Source organism: Rhinatrema bivittatum, chromosome 6, assembly GCF_901001135.1.
Source record: "Rhinatrema bivittatum chromosome 6, aRhiBiv1.1, whole genome shotgun sequence".
NCBI classification, from domain to species: domain Eukaryota; kingdom Metazoa; phylum Chordata; class Amphibia; order Gymnophiona; family Rhinatrematidae; genus Rhinatrema; species Rhinatrema bivittatum.
Window position 1 is genome coordinate 151172514 of NC_042620.1, and position 17734 is coordinate 151190247.

Sequence of the window (17734 nt, forward strand, 5' to 3'; positions counted from 1 at the left end):
TAATTAGGGTTTCTGATTTTCAGTGCAAACTGATAGAACCCATAAAGCACTCCCCTCCCCACACTCTCCAACATGCCTATATGAAAATCTGGTCTATTGATTTGTACTGAAAAATTCCAGTTTGGCCTGTGGAGGCTGAAGAGTAGAGCTCCTGGCCTGCCCCATTCCCCCACTGTTAACTACTTACTGGTGCTGATTAGAGCTGGCAGAAGGAGGAAGGAAGTGGCAGTACCTGAGGCTCATCTTGTGTAGTGAACTTCATGACATTATGGTGTCCCTTATGTTCAGGCCTTGGGCTGCAGGGGAGAAGGCAGGACCCAAGGCACCACTGCTTCCTTCCTCATAAGAACATAAGATTTGACATAAAGGGCCAGAGCAAAGGGTCATCAAGCCCAGTATCATGTTTCCAGCAGTGGCCAATCCAGGACACAAGTAGCTGGCATGATCCCAAAAGGTCACTGGATTTCATGCAGCTTCTCCCAGATCTAACCCTGATTTCTAATTGGACCACTTTTATAATGATTTATAGACTTTTCCGCCAGGAACTTGTCTCAAACTTTTTAAACCCAGCTATACTAACAGCTTTCACTACATCCTCCACCAACAAATTCCAGAATTTAAATTATGTTTTGGGTAAAAAAAATATTTTCTCCTATTTGTCTTAAATGTATCACTTAGTAACTTAACTGAATGTCCCATAGAGTTTGTACTTTTTGAAAGAGTAAACAATCGATTCACATTTACCGTTTACACTCCACTCATTATTTTATAGATCTTTATCATATCTCCCCTCAGCTGTCTCTTCTCTAAACTGAAGACCCCAACCTCTTTAGCCTTTCTTCATAGGGGAATCGATCCACTCTCTTTATCATTTTGGTCACCCTTCTCTGTATCTTTTCTAATTCTGCTATGTCTTTTTTGAGATGCTGTGACCAGAACTACACACAATACTCAAGGTGCAGTTGCACCATGGAGCAATAAAAAGGCATTATAATATTCTCTGTTTTATTCTCCATTCTTTCTAATAATTCCTAGCATTCTATTTGCTTTTTTGGCCACTGTCACACATTGAGCAGAGGATTTCAACATGTTATCCACAATGATGCCTAGATTCTTTTCCTAGGTGATAACTTTCAAAGTGGAAACTTGCATTGCGTATAATTCGGGTTGCTCTACCCTAACTGCAACACTTTGCACTTGTCCACATTAAATGTCATCTGCCATTTGATGCCCAGTCTCCCAGTCCTGCAAGGTCCTCTTGCAATTTCTCACAGTCTTTTTGTGAGTTAGCAACTTTGAATACTTCACTCATCGGTCCCATATCTGATCATTTATGAATATGTTAAAAAGCAGTGGTCCTAGTACAGATCCCTGAGGCACTCCACTATTCACCTTACTTCATTGAGAAAATTGACCATTTAGCCCTACTCTGTGTTTTCTCTCTTTTAACCAGTTCTCAGTCCACAGCAGAATATCACCTCCTATGCCATGACTTTTTAATTTCTTTAAGAGTCTCTCATGAGGTACTTGTCAAATACTTTCTGAAAATCCAGATACCCTATATCAACTAGCTCACCTTTATCCACATGGTTATTCATGCCTTTAAAAAAAAATGTAGCAAATTGGTAAGGCAAGACTTACCTTGGCTAAATCCATGTTCACTTTGTCCCACTAAACTATGTCTACCTGCTGGCCCTGATTAGCAGCAGTAAATGCTATAGCTATCTGTGGGGGAATGGTGCAGATTGTCACCTCTACTCTTCGGCTCCCATAGACCTCATTGGGAAGGCATGCAGATTAACTTTTTGGCCCCTATGGGTCACATTGGAAGAGAGGAGGACTTCACTTTTTTGGCCTCTGCAGGGCACATTGGTGGTGGGAGGATGGCTGCATATTCCAGTTGCCATGGGTTGTGGAGGATGTGAATGTTGATGTTATTGGGGCGGCGGGGGGGAGCAGGCTTTAGGGGATGTGAGTGCTGGATATATGAATGCTGAGACTGGAAATAAAATATATGATTATGAGTATTATGGGAGTGGGATGAATTGTGTATGTTGGAGTTGTTAGGAAGCCAGTGTGTAGGTTGTAAAGTGTGCATACCGTTTGATCACAAGTAGTGGCAGAGAACATAAGGTATGCACATACAATTGTGTGCAGGTAGTTTGCATCTAGGTGGGCTATTCAATATACTGCCCCCTTTGTGTATTCCATGGACTGCACCTTTCCAATCTTGTTTCACTTTAGTGATTTCATTATCTACAATATTTTGAGATGTGTTGGCCCAACTAATGAAATGTGAGCAGATGTGCTGATTTAAATATTTCCACACTTCCTCATTTCCTTGTGTAACCAATGTTTACTAGCTGCAATAGTAGCTAGTAAAACAGCCACTTGTAGAATTTCTGTATTTTTGCTGCTCTATATGAGCATGCTTGAAAGTTAGCTGATGTTACTCTATGGAAACACTGATTGAGGCAGTCTGCTCTTTCCAGCATGCTGCCCTAGAGGAACCCAGCTCCCTGTAGAGTATTTGAAGGCTTCAAGGAGGGAAATGCCAGCTATTTTTCTGGGACTTCTCTTGCTGAGGCTTGGGCACGTCATCTATGTGCGAGTACCATGCTGTAATAGCAGTTCCACTGTTAGTGAATTCTGAAAAGATTGAACGGCATGATCTGATGCTGGCCTATTAAATTGCATCAGACTGCTTTAGTATAATGTTGCGCCTGCAGTTTGGTATTCAACATTCTATTTTATATCTGGAGCCTGCATTCTCTATGTTGTAACTGTTTCAGGAAATAAATGAGATGGTTGGATGCAAATGAAGTGGATCTCGTAGTTTTATTTTGGAGTTGCATGGCACTATGGAGGGTGAAGGTATCTGGACGGCATGTACACCCAATGCCTACCCCCTTGTGATAGCAGGTTACACTGGTGTATATAGGCTACACCAGGAAATGAGTTATTTATTTCTTAAACTAACATTCTGCATCCTGTAGGGTTGTTATTCTGTGCTAGAATGGAGATTCTAAATTCACATTTGTAAAAGGACTTTAATTAGAGAAACATGGTTCTAATATAAATTCACAAAAGTATGGAAAGGTAACGTTGTGAATACCTTTATAGGTATAATTGCTTATCATTGTGTGCATTGTCATCAAATCACAATTGACATCACGAATCATTTCATGTGATATCATTCTGCAGTTATGTGAAATACAGATGTTTAGAATTTTTTTCAAAATCACCCGTCAAACTGGAACTGATCTGAGAGCCATACTCATAGGGGAGGTGGTTTTCAAAGGAGTTACACTTGTAAAAGTAGCATATATCACAGCAATTATCAAAAGTCCATTTATACACATAAAACCTTTTGACAATTCAGCCCTATGGAGTGAATTTTCAAAGGAGTTATGCATATAAAATTAGAAATTTTCAAAAGCTTAATCACATGCATAAATCTTTTTGAAAATTACCTCCTAGGCCTTTTACCCCTATAGATACAGAATGGAAGAAAAGCCTTAGGGACCCGGCGCATGCACATGGCCATGCGTATTTTAAAACACATGTGCGTGGCTGCGAGCGTGTTATAAAATACGAGCAGCATGCACACATGTGTGGCTGATTTTGTAATGTGCATGTGCCTGTTGTACGCGCAAGGAGGGAACAGTTATGCAATTCCTGCTCGCTGACGCATCCTGGCCTTCCCCAGTTCCCTCCCAGTCCGCTCCAATTAAGGAACGGACTGGGAGGGAACTTCCTTACCCCCCTACCTCACCTTCCCTACCCTTCCCCTCTCTCCTTCTCTCCTTCTCTCCGTCTCACCCTCTAAACCCTTTTTCCTACATTTTGATGTTTTTATTTTGTTGCTTACAGCTCCAATGGAGCAGTAGCAACTTGCGCGCGCCTTCTTTCCCCTTCCCGGTACAGCGGCAAATGGACCTGTACCGGTCATCTCCAGTCCCGCCTCTCCCCGCCCCCAAGATTGCCCCTTTAACTGGGCCCGGCACTTTGGCGCGTAACAGGGGTTACGCACGTGGTCGGGGGATTTAAAATTTGGCTATTAGTGAATAGGGTTGCCAACTGGCTCCAGATTTTTAGGACAGGTTTATCCAGTCCTGATTTTACTCACTTGCATACAGGTACTTATAATCTTACTTTTGTTAAGGAATACAATAGGGAATCAGAATAAATCCCAGTATGCAATGGGGCAAAACCAGGACTGGATCAACCTGTCCTGAAAATCTGGAGCCAATTTCCAACCCTCTTAGTGAATCAGATTCCAAGACATACAATTTTATGTAAGTTTCAGTATCTTAGTATCTGGATTCACTCCACAGTGTCTCTTCCCCAGATAGATACTTTCTGCAGTATCCTGAGGCAAAACAAGTCTCTGGTTTAAAGCTGGTTGTACAAGGCTCTTAATACAGTTCTCAGAGGCCTTGCTCCCTCTCTTCCCCAAGCACAGATGCTCCAATATACAGTTTAAAAGGGGGCTTTTATTTCTCCAATCCACAAGCCCTCAGAGGCTTTGCTCTCCCTTTTTCCCCATCACAGATGCTCACTGGGGTGGACTGTCACCACCCACTTGCAGGATAATCAGGCTGTAAGCATCCTCTTTCTTTACTTTTTCACTGTAGCCTGTTTCTGCACCTCCCCACAGTCCTTTGTTCTCTCCTAGTTAGAAAGCAAGGACTCCACAGTAGCTTTTGACCCTGTAGCAGGAGCTCTGCAAGGGTGCTCCAATCTCCTAACTCCACTATATGCTTTCACGTCTTCCTTCTTCCTGTCGCTCTTCCTCTCTGATTAGGTTAGCACCTGATTCCAGACTCTAGTGACTTTCTGTTCAGCCCTGTTTATTCTTACCTTTGATTCATTTAGAGCCTTCCTCTGGTCTGGATTAGAGAATGGGACATACTTCCCATTACATACCTCCCCCTTTTTTCCTGGGTGCTTTGCCTCTCCCTGACCTCTATAGATGTAACTTGTCAGGACAGAAAATCTTTATTTTTATGATCCCTTCCTGCTCTGTGTTGAATTGTGAACTTAAAGGTTTGTAAAGCCATATCCCACCTGGTAAGGCATGCGTTGGTATTATGCATTTGATTGAGCCATTTGGGGGGGGGGGGGCATGATCTGTAACCATTATAAATGGTCTTCCTAACAGGTAATATTGCAAGTTCTCCACAGCCCATTTCACTGCTAGGCACTCCTTTTCTATAGTTCCATAGAGTCTTTCATTATCTTTTAATTTATGGCTAAGATATAGGATAGGGTGCTCCTTTTCTCCCACCCTCTAAAATAAATCTGAGGCATTGGTCTGTAAAACGAATGACAGTTTGAAGTCCACGCTATGGAGGAATAGATATTCACATAGCTTCCCTTTTATTTCCTCAAAGACCTTTTCCGTGGCCCAATCCCATCAGGTTGGTCTGTGGCCCAATCCCACTAGGTTGGTCTGTTTTCAGCAATTTGGTCAAGGGGGTTGTAAGATGAATCTTCTATAGAACCCAGCTAATCCCCAAAATGCTCTAAACGGCTTTTTAGGTCTCAGAGTTTTTTCCACTACCTCTATTTTCTTGATTAAGGGTCTTATGGTCCCATTTCCTACAATGTGCCCTAAATATTGTACCTCTGTCTGCGCCAGGGCACACTTCTTCAGGTTTGCAGTTAACCCTGCTTGCTGAAGGGATTGGAATATCTCCGTTAAATGTTTGATGTGTTTCTGCCAAGTTTTGAAGAAAATTCTTACATCATCCCTGTAAGCCCCAGAGTAAGCCTGATGGGGCCTTAGTATCAGATTGATGGCATGCTGGAAGCTTCTGGGGGCCTTATGAACCCCAAACGAGAGGACTTTAAATTGGTATAACCCTCTGTGGATGATGAATTGTGGCTTCTCTCTAGATTTTAGATCCAAGGGAATTTGCCAATATGCCTTAGTTAAGTCTAAGGTTGACAGATAGTGTGATCCTCCTCAATTGCTCCAAAGGTCCTCACATTTTTGCATTGGGTATGCGTCAAAGCGTGACATGGCGTTTGCTTGGCAGAAATCAATACAGAAATGGATGGATACATCAGATTTAGGGACTAATACTATGGGGCTTTCCCTTTCACTACACAATTCTTCAATTACTCATAGCTTCATTTCTCCCAACTGTTTGTCAGTTTTATTCTTTTTTGCTTCAGGAATCCTATATGACTTTTGCCTTATGATTTTTCTGGGCTTTGTATATATCTGTTACTGGAAAACACATAGAGAAATTGCTCTATTAGGGTCTTAATGTCCTACTGCTGGATTGGAGTCAGGACAGTACCTACTTGTATTGTACCCTTTTCTGCCCTACTGCCTACCTCATCTCTGGGATTGCCTGACCCTAGCACATCTCGCTCAGCCAGGGTTTCATCAAATTGATATGGAAGACCTGTGTCTTTTTTTCCTTTGCATTACCTCATAATCCACGAGGCTAAGGTGTTTATGAATCTCACAGGAGCCCCTCCAGTGGGCTAGCAACTGGTTAGAAGTGGGTACTAATACCAGTACATTATCCCCTAATTTAAATTCTCTCTCTCTTTCCCTCTTATCATAATAGGTCTTCTGTCGCTCTTGGGCTCTTTGCAAATTTTCTTGGGCTATTTGTTGTGATTTATGTAACCTTTCAGCTGCACATTCATGTCTGATGGGGCCTGACCCTCCCAAAACTCTTCTAGAGCCCCTAAACTACTCAGGAGTGTCTTCAAAGAGTAGCTCAAATGGAGAAAACCCTGTTGAGGCATGGGGTATCCCTCAAACTGCAAACAAGAGGAATGGGATTAGTTGGTCATAGTTTCTCAAGGCCCCATGCATGCACCTACATAGATTTCCCTTTAGGGTTTGGTTGAACTATTCTTCCATCCCATCCATCTGGGGATACTAGACGGTGGTCTTGATGTGTCAGATCCTGAAAGAGGTCCGCACCTGCTTCAGTAATTGGGAAATAAAATTTGTCCCTCTATTCATCAAGATAGTCCAGGGAAACCCCACTTGGCAGAAAATTTGAATCCATTTCCTCATTATTACTTTGGCTAAAGTAGTTTGCAGGGATATGGCCCACGGAAACAGGGTGGAGTAATCAATCATCATCATGATATATTAATGGCCCCTCACACTCCTCTCTAGAGGGCTTACAATGTCCACAGCCACCTGCTCTAAGGGTTCTGCGATTATTGGTAACGGGACCAAGGGACTCCACTTTGGTTTATCTGTAGCGGTTCTCCAACAAACAGGGCAGGAGGCACAATGATCCTTTATGGCCCATGCTATCCTGGGCCAGTAGAAAAGCTCTGTTAGTCAAGCCAGGGTGGCTTTACTTCCTAAATGGTATGCCTTAAGAGTGTCATAGGTGAGGGGCAGCATTGTTTCCTGAAAAGCCTTATGATCTAACAAACCATTCCCCCCCAGTAATCTCACAATATGGGTATGCTTTTTCTTTATATTTATTAGAGCATTTTTCTTCTTCCATATTTCTTCTCACCTCCTGAATTACAGTATCCAGTTCTTTTTCATCCCTGAAGTCGGGTAGCTTCTCTAGAATCTCTAGCCCCTACCCTATTTTCCTGAGGTCTCTCATGCTCTGCTGCCCACCTGACTCCTTTTTCTGCCCCTAGTTGGGGACCCTTCCCATTTTTGGCTTCTAGGTTCCATGATAATCTCCAAATCTGAAAAGGGAAAAATTTCCCTCAGCTCCTTTGATTCTTGTGCCTCTCTAGGCCTACTTTTTTCACAAGATTGAGCTCTTGTGGCTACCAAAGTTTCTTGCATCTAGATTTGGTCTCTCAGTCCCTTTCTAAAATTAGCTGGAAGGGGAGCCTTTCCACAACTGCCAGCTTTAACTTTGTTTCCTTCCCCTTCCATCCCACTATGACCGCAGTCAGGAAACAACTGTGGATGTTTCCATGCACACATTGGACCCGTACCAGGTTTTTCCCTAGGGGATTCAAGAAGACCCATTCTCCTGGCCACCGGGCCCGTAATCAGGGATTTGTTATGTCCTGTATTTAAAATGGCTTTCATCTGGGACCCATTCATACTTACTTCTTTTGAGAACTCTATGTTCTACACTCTATGTTCCTTCAACAATATCCTTACATCGGAAACGTTCCATTTCTTTAGCAGGACCTGTCCAATGGAACATGCTCCCACCAGACATCCGCCTTGAGATCTGCTTTGCTTCCTTCAAAAAGAAAATTAAAACCTGGCTCTTTAGCCAAGCTTTTCCAGAACTTTGATTATTTTTTACCTCCAGCTATCAAGATTTTCTCACCATCTCAATCCCTTTTGCAGATCACAGTTATCTTAGACAATTACGCCTTATTTTATGATTTGATTTCTCAGAGACTTTACAACTTTATCAGTGTTATTATTCGAATCTGTTTTCCATGTTTTCCAAGTTCTATAACCTTGTTATATGTACCGCCTCTTGGCATAATTTTTATGTTTCAATGTAAACCGATGTGATCTGTATTTTAATACAGGAACACCGGTATATAAAAATCTAAAAATAAATAAATAATAAATAAATAACTCTTCTTCCAAACAGTTTTTTGTGAGCCCCTCCTGTTTTCCCCAGCCAGTAAATGAACAATTCATATAGGGACAGTCTTTTTAAAATGCCTCTCCTCCCCACAGGTACAATACCAGAGAGCCTTCCTTCCTTCTGAAGGGAAACCCTTTCCCTTAAACCCCAAGGGGGTTCTATCCTCCTTTTTCCCCACCTCCTGGGCTGGGATTTCCCAACCCTTTCTTCCACGCTCCCCCCTTGGATCCCACAGCTTCTGAACTAGGCTTCCTATCTGGATTGGAGGCCTCCTCTGAGTCCAAGAAGCACTTGCTAAATCAATTGGCTTCTCCCACGTCAATGGGGCCCTGCTGGGCCATCCTGTTTCTCATAGGGGAGGGTAAGATATTTAAGTATTGTTCAAAAATTATTGATGCTACTACGTTTTCACTACTTTGGACTTTAGGGCACAGCCAATGGTTTACTGGGTCCTTTAATTTCTGCATTATTACTTGGGATCTTTCTCCTTTTCCTATCTTCAAACTCCTACATTTTCTCCAATATACCTCTGGAGTGAGTCCCAAGCAATATATTGTGGCAATTTTCAAAAGCCCATTTACATACACAAAACCTTTTGACAGTTCAGCCCTTTGGAGTGAATTTTCAAAGGAGTTACACATGTAAAAAAAAATTTCAAAAGCCTAGTTACATACTTAAAGTCCATTTATGTCATAAACCCCATTTTTATGTGAATAAATCCTTTTGAAAATTACCTCCTCAGCCTTTAAAATGTTTCAGGTCAACACAGCAAGGGCTTTCAAATCTCAACCCTAACTTACGCAGTATAGAAAATCCTTCTCACATCAGAGCTGCATAAGAAACATGTTCAAAACTAACTGGCCATCATAAATAAGACTCATGCCATTGCAATCAAATTTCAGTGCTGTACTACATGTCAGAGAATATAATTATAGGTGAGAAGAACTGTGCAAAAAAAGCATTTCCTGTTTTTTCAAAATGCATTTAAAATGAAGTCCCAAAGAAACCATTTATGTCATTGCTGGGATAATTTCAAAGACAACCCAACACTGGACCAGGGTTTTGAGATCAAATTCTCTACATTTGGGTTTGGGACAGCTCTGCTCGGGTAAATATTAGCAATAAGTCAATGAGTTATGTTTTGGTGCAGATTAGATAGTATTTGTGATATTAAATAAATCTTCATATTCCTATTGTTTATTTCTAGGCACTTGAGGATTACTTGGACCTAAATAATAGTCAAATTGATGATATTGTTGCCTTGGTGCGTGGTCAGCTCTCTAAGCAGAATCGAATAACTCTTGGTGCATTAGTTGTATTGGATGTTCATGCCAGGGATGTCCTTACAGTTTTGGTAAAAAAACAAGTCAGTGATGAAAATGACTTTGAATGGTTAAGCCAACTTAGGTACTACTGGGAGGTAAGTGATATCATTGAATCTAATCTGAAGACTATTTATTTTTACAAAATTTAATATAATTATATGCTCATTATATGTTATGATTAGCTTCAATCAAATGGAACGTGTTGATACGTTGAACAAATCATATTGCTGTTTTTCACTTACAGCAGTAATAAATAAATCTTTTAAACTGAATTACAGTTTGTCATTGCAAGTTCAATAAATATTAAGATGGAGCTTGATTTAAATTTGGTATTGAGAGGATATTTCCTTTTTATGTGAGAAATATATACCTGCAGACAAAGAGGCCTATGTACTAAAGAGCACTCTTTTATAAGTGATAACATATACACAACCTACTTTACAATACCAATTCCATCTGGCTATGTTCACTATTAAGAATCTACAGACCCTCTAGACAACTCCGCTCCCTTGATAAATGCATTCTTGAAGTACCTACAGTAAAATCCGTAAGTTTAGCACTAACCCACAAACGAGCATTCTCTGTCCCCAGAACATATCCGTCTGACAGCCAACCGTACAGAATTTAAGAAATTGTTAAAAACTCATCTCTTCACCCATGCATACAATTTATATTAAGTTTACTACACTACATTACGATTGGTAATTTAACTGTCTATTTTATGAATTTTAATGTGTTTGTATATGATTTTATGACCTGTTTGTTAATGTGTAATACTACTTGTGTATGTGCAAATATGTAAACCGCCTAGACGGATAGCCCCCTATCCATTGTGCGGTATATAAGAATTTTAAATAAATAATAAATATTAGAAGTGCTCTTAGCATAAGCCATCTAATTTACATGTTAATACTTAATAGTGCTTTTAATTTTGTTAATTAGCACATGAACATTTTAATGCAGAAACCTGTTAATGAGGTAATATGATGCAAAACCGTGCATAAGCCCATTTCCTATGAGCACAGAGAAAAATAACATGCATTAAAACTATCAAAAATGAATACTGACCCATTAATGAAAAAAATACTCTTTGGGGGAGGTGAGGTTGTGATAATGTCTGCGTTAATGTGCTAACTTTAATGCTGGGAATGTAACAAAAAACTCATTTGCATATACATGGGCTGTAGCTGCTGTTTAACACACTTTATACATTGACCTGTTAGGCCAAGATTTATCAAAATGCACTAACTATTACATTTGATAGGAAAAGGGGTGTATTTCATGGTAATAGGCAGTTTATTGCAATTTGCACTAATGCCTATGTAAAGTGCAAATTGTGATCACTTGGGGGGACGGGGGAGAAAGAGAGAGAGTGAGAGAGAGAGAGAGCGAGAGTGAGCGAGCACCTAGCCATAATGCCCTCACACTAGATAGGTATTTTTATCTCTATGGGAGGCCCACCTAGTCACTCAAGGTGAGGTTTAGGTATTAGTGTAGGGGTTAGGGGCCACTTTGACGTATGAACAGAAGATTTGATGACCTTCGGCGTGAGGAAACTCATCCAAAGATGAGATTTGTGCAATGTTCTCTCAACCAAGAGAGCACTGTTCTATTCGTACGTCTCACTTTGAATGTCAAAGTGGCCCCTAAACCCTACACTAATACCCAAACCTCACCTTGAGTTACTAGGTGGGCCTCCCATAGAGATATAAATACCTATCTAGTGTGAGGGAATTATGGCTACGTGCTCTCTCTCACTCTCTCTCTTCCCCCTCTTTCTCTCACTCACTCTCATATGGTAGGAGGGCCCTGATAGCTAGGCTGGCTGTCCAGGAGCTTAAAACCACTAAAAACATTACAATGCACAATAAAGCCTTATCAAACAAACTGTGAGCCCAGCCAATTGGCCAAAATTCCCATCCCAATATCCTCTCATTTGCATCACACCAAACAATATGGTGCTTTCACACACATTAATGACATTTTCACATGCATTAAAGGAATGTGAAAATGCCATATAGCACTTTGATAAATGACCCCCTAAATTTGAATTACCCTACAGAATGGGATGATCCTTTATTTTTTGGTTCAGCTGTATTGCTCATAAGAATTTCGTTTTGGAAACTTAATTCTTTCTCAGATATGCAAATTTTCAATTCAGGGTACTTAAGAGGTCAATATTAAAAAAAACCATAAAACTGATATCTTATACCATTAAAGGTAGCTATCAGGGATAAATTATCAGGAATATTCAGTGTGATAAACATGACAGTGAATGTTCTTGAGTAAAGTTATCCCAAATAATTTTTAAACTTAACCAGCTGTACATGAATATCACCGATTAGATTACAGTTATCCAGGAAAATTTTCAGGATAACTGTAACCCTGCTATTACCCATATCTAGATGAATAACTTATTTGGCTAATTCCAAATATTGGAGTTATTTGGCTAACTAAGTTCACCCTGGAACGCCCTTGAAATGCCTTCTACTTATCTGGATAAATTTTATCTGGATGACTTATCTGGATGACTTTATCTGCATAAGTTGTGACGATTTTCAAAACTCAGCAGTCATCCAGGAAACAAATGTTATCCAGATAAAAGCCTTTCAATAGCAATTTCTAAGAGGACAATTTTCAAACAGTTCACTTAGTTACTGTTCAATGCTGCTCCCCCAAGGGTAGGAGCTAGCAATTTATGGTGAATCCTTGAGCTGATGGCAGATGACAGCACCCTCAAGAGGAGATCCTGAGAGGGACCACCAACTAGGCTGGAGTATTGAGACAAACACAGATAGTTCTTTATTAGACTGGAAGTAGAACCACCAGAGGTGGCAGTAGTGAGTTGATGTGCCCGGCAGGGTTGAAGTCCCTCTGATACTGGAACTATGATCTCTGAGTTGCTGAGCTGTAAGGAGAGACTATAGGTAGTGAGTAGACAGGATATGCTGGACATAACCAGTGGTAGATGATACACTCACAATTATAGATATCTGTAATGTCTTCTTATGCAACAGAGAGTCTTCAGTATTCAGGAACAGGAGCCGCAGGCGAGTACTGGCTCCTATAGGCAGTCTGAATTAGAACTCACAATAACTGTGTATGGGATGGCTTCTGGAATAGAAGAGAGGCTAGAAGAGATTTAAGAACATAGGCCCTAGTGGAGCGAGTACCGGTTCCTATCTGCAATCTGCAATAGTAACTCATGACCCTACGATAATGTCTTAGACTTTATGGAGTCTAGAGATTAGGAACAAGGGCCCTCGTGGAGTGAGTACTGGTTCCTATCTGTAATAGGACTCACTGTGTTCACGTCTGCGATCGCCTCCAGGCAATAGGAGTCTTCTGAGTCTTCAGGAACGTAGGCCCTTGAGGAATACTGGATCTCGTACTGCAAGCTGAAATCAAGAAGAGCGAGAACGGAGCCCCCGAGGAGCGGGTACTGCATGTAAGAAAAGGGAGGCAGAGTAGCTTGGGGAATCGTACCCAAAGGGAAGATTTGAGTCCTTGCTAACTCGTTTGTAGTTAGCAAACCAAGACCTTTTAAATTGAATACGGATGACATCACTACGGGGGGACGTCCCCGAGGTTCGCGCCCTTGCTGGTACAAAGTCTGGAGCGCGCGAGCGCGTCCTACATCATCAGGAACATGGCGGATCCGTAGCGTTACAAAGTATATGGCTACTTTTATTGTATATTTTGTAGCTTATTTTGGAAAATAGCTAGCATAAAGTATGCATACTAAAAGTGCCTATGTACTTTGCACCTGATAGTTAATGTAGACAGCAGAGGAGGAGGGAGGAAGAGGAAATAGCATGTGTTCTTTTGCAAATGCCATATATGCATTCTATTTTATTACCCCTAACTTAAACAACCCTCCTGGGAATGCCTCTTTTTAACTTGGCTAAAAGTACATGCACTACGGAAGCCCTTGTATACTTTCAGGCCAGCAGAGGATGGCAATTTAACTACAGGTCAATTTACTCAAATAAATGGCTTTGAAAATTGCCTTCTAAATTGAAAGGACTTTTTATCTGATATCATTTAAAATCCTCTACCTTTTCAATTTATCTTTGTACCTCAATTATTGTTATTCATTGCTACAGAAGCATAAAGACATCTTCCAGATAATGGGCCGGGTTTTCAAAAGGTTACACGCGTAAATCATACGTGTGCCGGGCCTATTTTCAAAAGGCCCGGCGATGCGCATAAAGCCCTGGGACGCGCGTAAGACCTGGGGCTTTCAAAAAGTGGCGGTCCAGGGGAGGGGCGGTCGGGGGGAAGGGTGGGGGCATGGCCAGAGGCTCCCGGCACAGCGGCCATTTGCAGCTGTGCCGGGGATCGTGCACTGGCAGTCCGCCGGTGTGCACAACTTACTTCAGCCCCAGGGCTGAAGTAAGTTTGGAAATAAAAGAAAGAACAAGGAAAAGGTAGGGGGGAAAGAGCGGAGGAGGTAGGGGAAGGGAAGGTGGGGTGGGGGGATAGGGAACGGGGAAGGCAGTGCGGCTCGGCGCACGCAAGGTGCATAATTGTGCACCCTCTTGCGCACACTGACCCCTGATATTATAACTTGCGCACCTGAGCACGCAAGTTATAAAATCAGGCATACATGTGTGCGCGCCGGGTAGCCCACGCACATGTACACCCACACGTTGTTTTGAAAATCTACCCCAATCTGTTTTATCATCCTAGTCCCTTCATGGATAGATTACCATTGAAAATTAACAAGTATAAAGTATGTGCATTTAAATCACTGCTTATTTTGCACTTACTATATGTGTGGGCAGGTTGTTTCAAATAATGTGCACACATTTGAAAATGCTAAGAGTCTATGCAGTTTTACTCCCCCAACCTAAACGTGCTCTAAAGATCATCCCATTTTAGTGCAGCCAAAACTATATGTTTTGTGAACCCCGCACATATTTTTCAGTTACTCCGAGAAGGGCAGTTTTCAGACAGATCAATTAATCTAGGTAAATCAATATGGGTTTATAAATTGCCCTCACAGAGGACAATTTTCAAAAGCCATTTACTTGGGTAAGTGCCTGTTTACTCAGGGAAATAGGCTGTCTGAACATTGCTTACCCTTTCCTGGGATAAAATAAGCACAGTGATCAACAACACTCATACTTTTACCTGTGGGAAGAATAAGTGGGCTTAGAGGCCAGATAAGGTCAGGGGAAGCAACACTACATGTAGGTTTGCATTTTCAAAACTGGGTGCTTTGGAGAGAAGGAGTAGATGCCAACAAAGAGGCTGCAAATTTGTGGGCTCTCTTTCTTGGGGCAGTTTTCCAAAGAATGTGCATATTTTCCCTTTGAGAATTGGTGAAAAGTCCATGGGTTAAGGTACCTGCAGATTTTGCAAATGCCCACATTGTTTTGAATATTACCTCCAAAATGTACACCGTCCTTTCTGTTTTTCTGAGGTTATTGTTCTTCCTATTAAAGCAGCAATACTAGTGAAAACAATTTAGATAATTCAGTGGGCTATTAAAACCAAATTACTAAGGTCTCTTTTTTTCCTTCTGGATTTTGTTGATTCCTGAAATGATATTAGCATTTACCATTTTTAAAAACTCATCCTACTTAATCTTTTCCTCCATTCTGAATTTAAGTAAATTGGAGCATTGCTGTGCTGAGCTTTATCAGAACTTCATGTAGTTTTCCCATCAATAACTGAATATGAATACAGCACAGACAGCTGAAGAGTGATTTCAGAGAAGGACATTTTTAGGGAGTGTAGCCTTAATGGAAGTTGCATGTTTTTCTTTCTAGATAAATATAAAACATAAGAAATAAAATATTTTAAAACAAAATGAAATATGCAAGTTTATATTTTGAGAAATTTCGTTTAATTGTTATTTCCTCTGAAAGGAGGCATTATATATTTCTCCCTAACCTGATTATATTACTTAGAATTTTTACAGACCTCAGAGATCTTAGGGGAAGTCATCCTAAATAAATATGATTTTAAAAAAAGAGTCTGAGTGGAATGAAATCTGAAATTATTTTTTTAAAATTCTTTCAGAAGCAACCTTAATAAAAATATTTGAACAAATTGTAAAGTGACTTGTTGTTAGCACTTAAATTTGATTGAGGCGGAGATATTTTGCCTTCTGTACAGTCATTTTGTTTGAACCCATGTTGGAACTCTGTTCACCTCAGATGCTCATACTGAAATGCATCTCGAGATACCGTAAGACCAGATGCACTAAGCCATGAATGGCTTTACAAAGGCAATAGTTCACAGAAAAAAGACAGGTTATGCTTTCATGTTTATGAACGTGCTCTGTTTGGCACTTTTGTATATGCTAATTTTTGTTTATGAAACCATTTGCTCAAATTATGCAAAAGCACTAACAGACTTAAATTTATGCAAATGCCCAGTTTCCTGCAGCACTTAACTACACTTCAGCGAGGTGTAGTTATTATGTTGTTTTGTAAAAAAGTTGGCGATCTCTCAGGAAACGTTTTACTAGAAAATTGCCGTGGGAATCATTTGGTATAAGTAATCCCTGGGCTGATAATCCCGGATAAAAGTCCCAAAGGTTCACAACTCAAACCAGTTCTGACAGTCAAATATTATCTGAGTGGCCATGATTCCCTGAGCGAGGTTGGGGGAAGGGGGGGGAAGCTTACTTCCTAGGCCCTGAGTGTTAATCATCTGTAATTATTAAAGTCTATTGTATACAGCACTAATAATTGCATTGTGGTAAACAGTAATAATAATGCAGGAAGTAAGTGGTGATTTCCAAGTTAACTTTTACTGAGCAAAGATGGAAAGTTGATGAGAATGGTCAGTTACAAGTTCTTATCCTCTTCTATCCATTTACAGCTTCAGTTCTTTTTCATAAGGGGAAGATTTTATAAATCTATTTGCGCGCGTACTTTTGTTCGCGCACCAGGCGCAAAGAAAAGTATGCTGGATTTTATAAGATCCGGGGTTGGTGTGCGCAAGGGGGTGCACATTTGTGCAACTTGCATGCACCGAGCCCTGCGCGAGCTGCCCGTTCCCTCCGAGGCCGCTCCGAAATAGGAGCGGCCTCAGAGGGAACTTTCCTTCTGCCTCCCCCCACCTTCCCCTCCCTTCCCCTATCTAACCCACCCCCCCAGCCCTACCTAAATCCCCCTACTAACCTTTATCAGCGAAGTAACGCCTGTACTCGGCCACGTCCCTGGACCACCCCACGCCCCTGAACACGCCCCGAAGCCGACACCACGCCCCCTGGCCACGCCCAATGACTGCCCCTTTTTGCAAGCCCCGGGACTTACGCGCGTCCCGGGGCGCGAGCAGGGGGGGGTTTAAGGGTTACGCGCATAACTTATGCGCGTAACCCTTTTAAAATCCGGCCCTAATTGTGTGACTTTAAGGTTCCAATTACTGCATAATGTTACTGAAGTCAACTGAATCTTCTTATTCTTAATCCTGAGCAGTTAGTGGAGTCATTTTGGAGCTTCCTCCCAGAATTTGGTGGATAGGATGATATTTTTCCAGTTCAGGTTTCATTAAAGTCCCATTTTTCATATCTTCAATCCAGTTGTTCAGTCACTGTCCTTACTTCCCTGCTAGATGGTACTCTTTACTCCTCTTTTCCCTGGTCATCTAAATGAGATGGACATGGACACACCAAATGGCTGCCATAGGGGTCTTCTTTTCATTCTCCTCCTCAAGGATGAATAATGATCCATTCCTCCTCAAGTATTTCATTAGTCCATGTTACTTCCTTGAGTCCCTGGATCCTAAGGGACTCAGGTAGGTTGCAAAACTAAAATCTTCAGAAACAGGGAAATCAAAAATAGAGAAAGAAAGGGAGGAGGAACATCTTCCTCCTCAAAA

At 41.3% G+C, this 17734-nt stretch overlaps 1 protein-coding gene across 1 annotated transcript in view; it reads left to right on the forward strand.

Moving 5' to 3' along the window:
- DNAH7 (dynein axonemal heavy chain 7) overlaps positions 1–17734 on the forward strand; it is a 724465-nt gene that overhangs the window by 284990 nt on the left and 421741 nt on the right. The window contains 1 exon segment of the mRNA XM_029606081.1: positions 9778–9990. Within this exon segment, the coding sequence (XP_029461941.1) occupies positions 9778–9990 (213 nt within the window).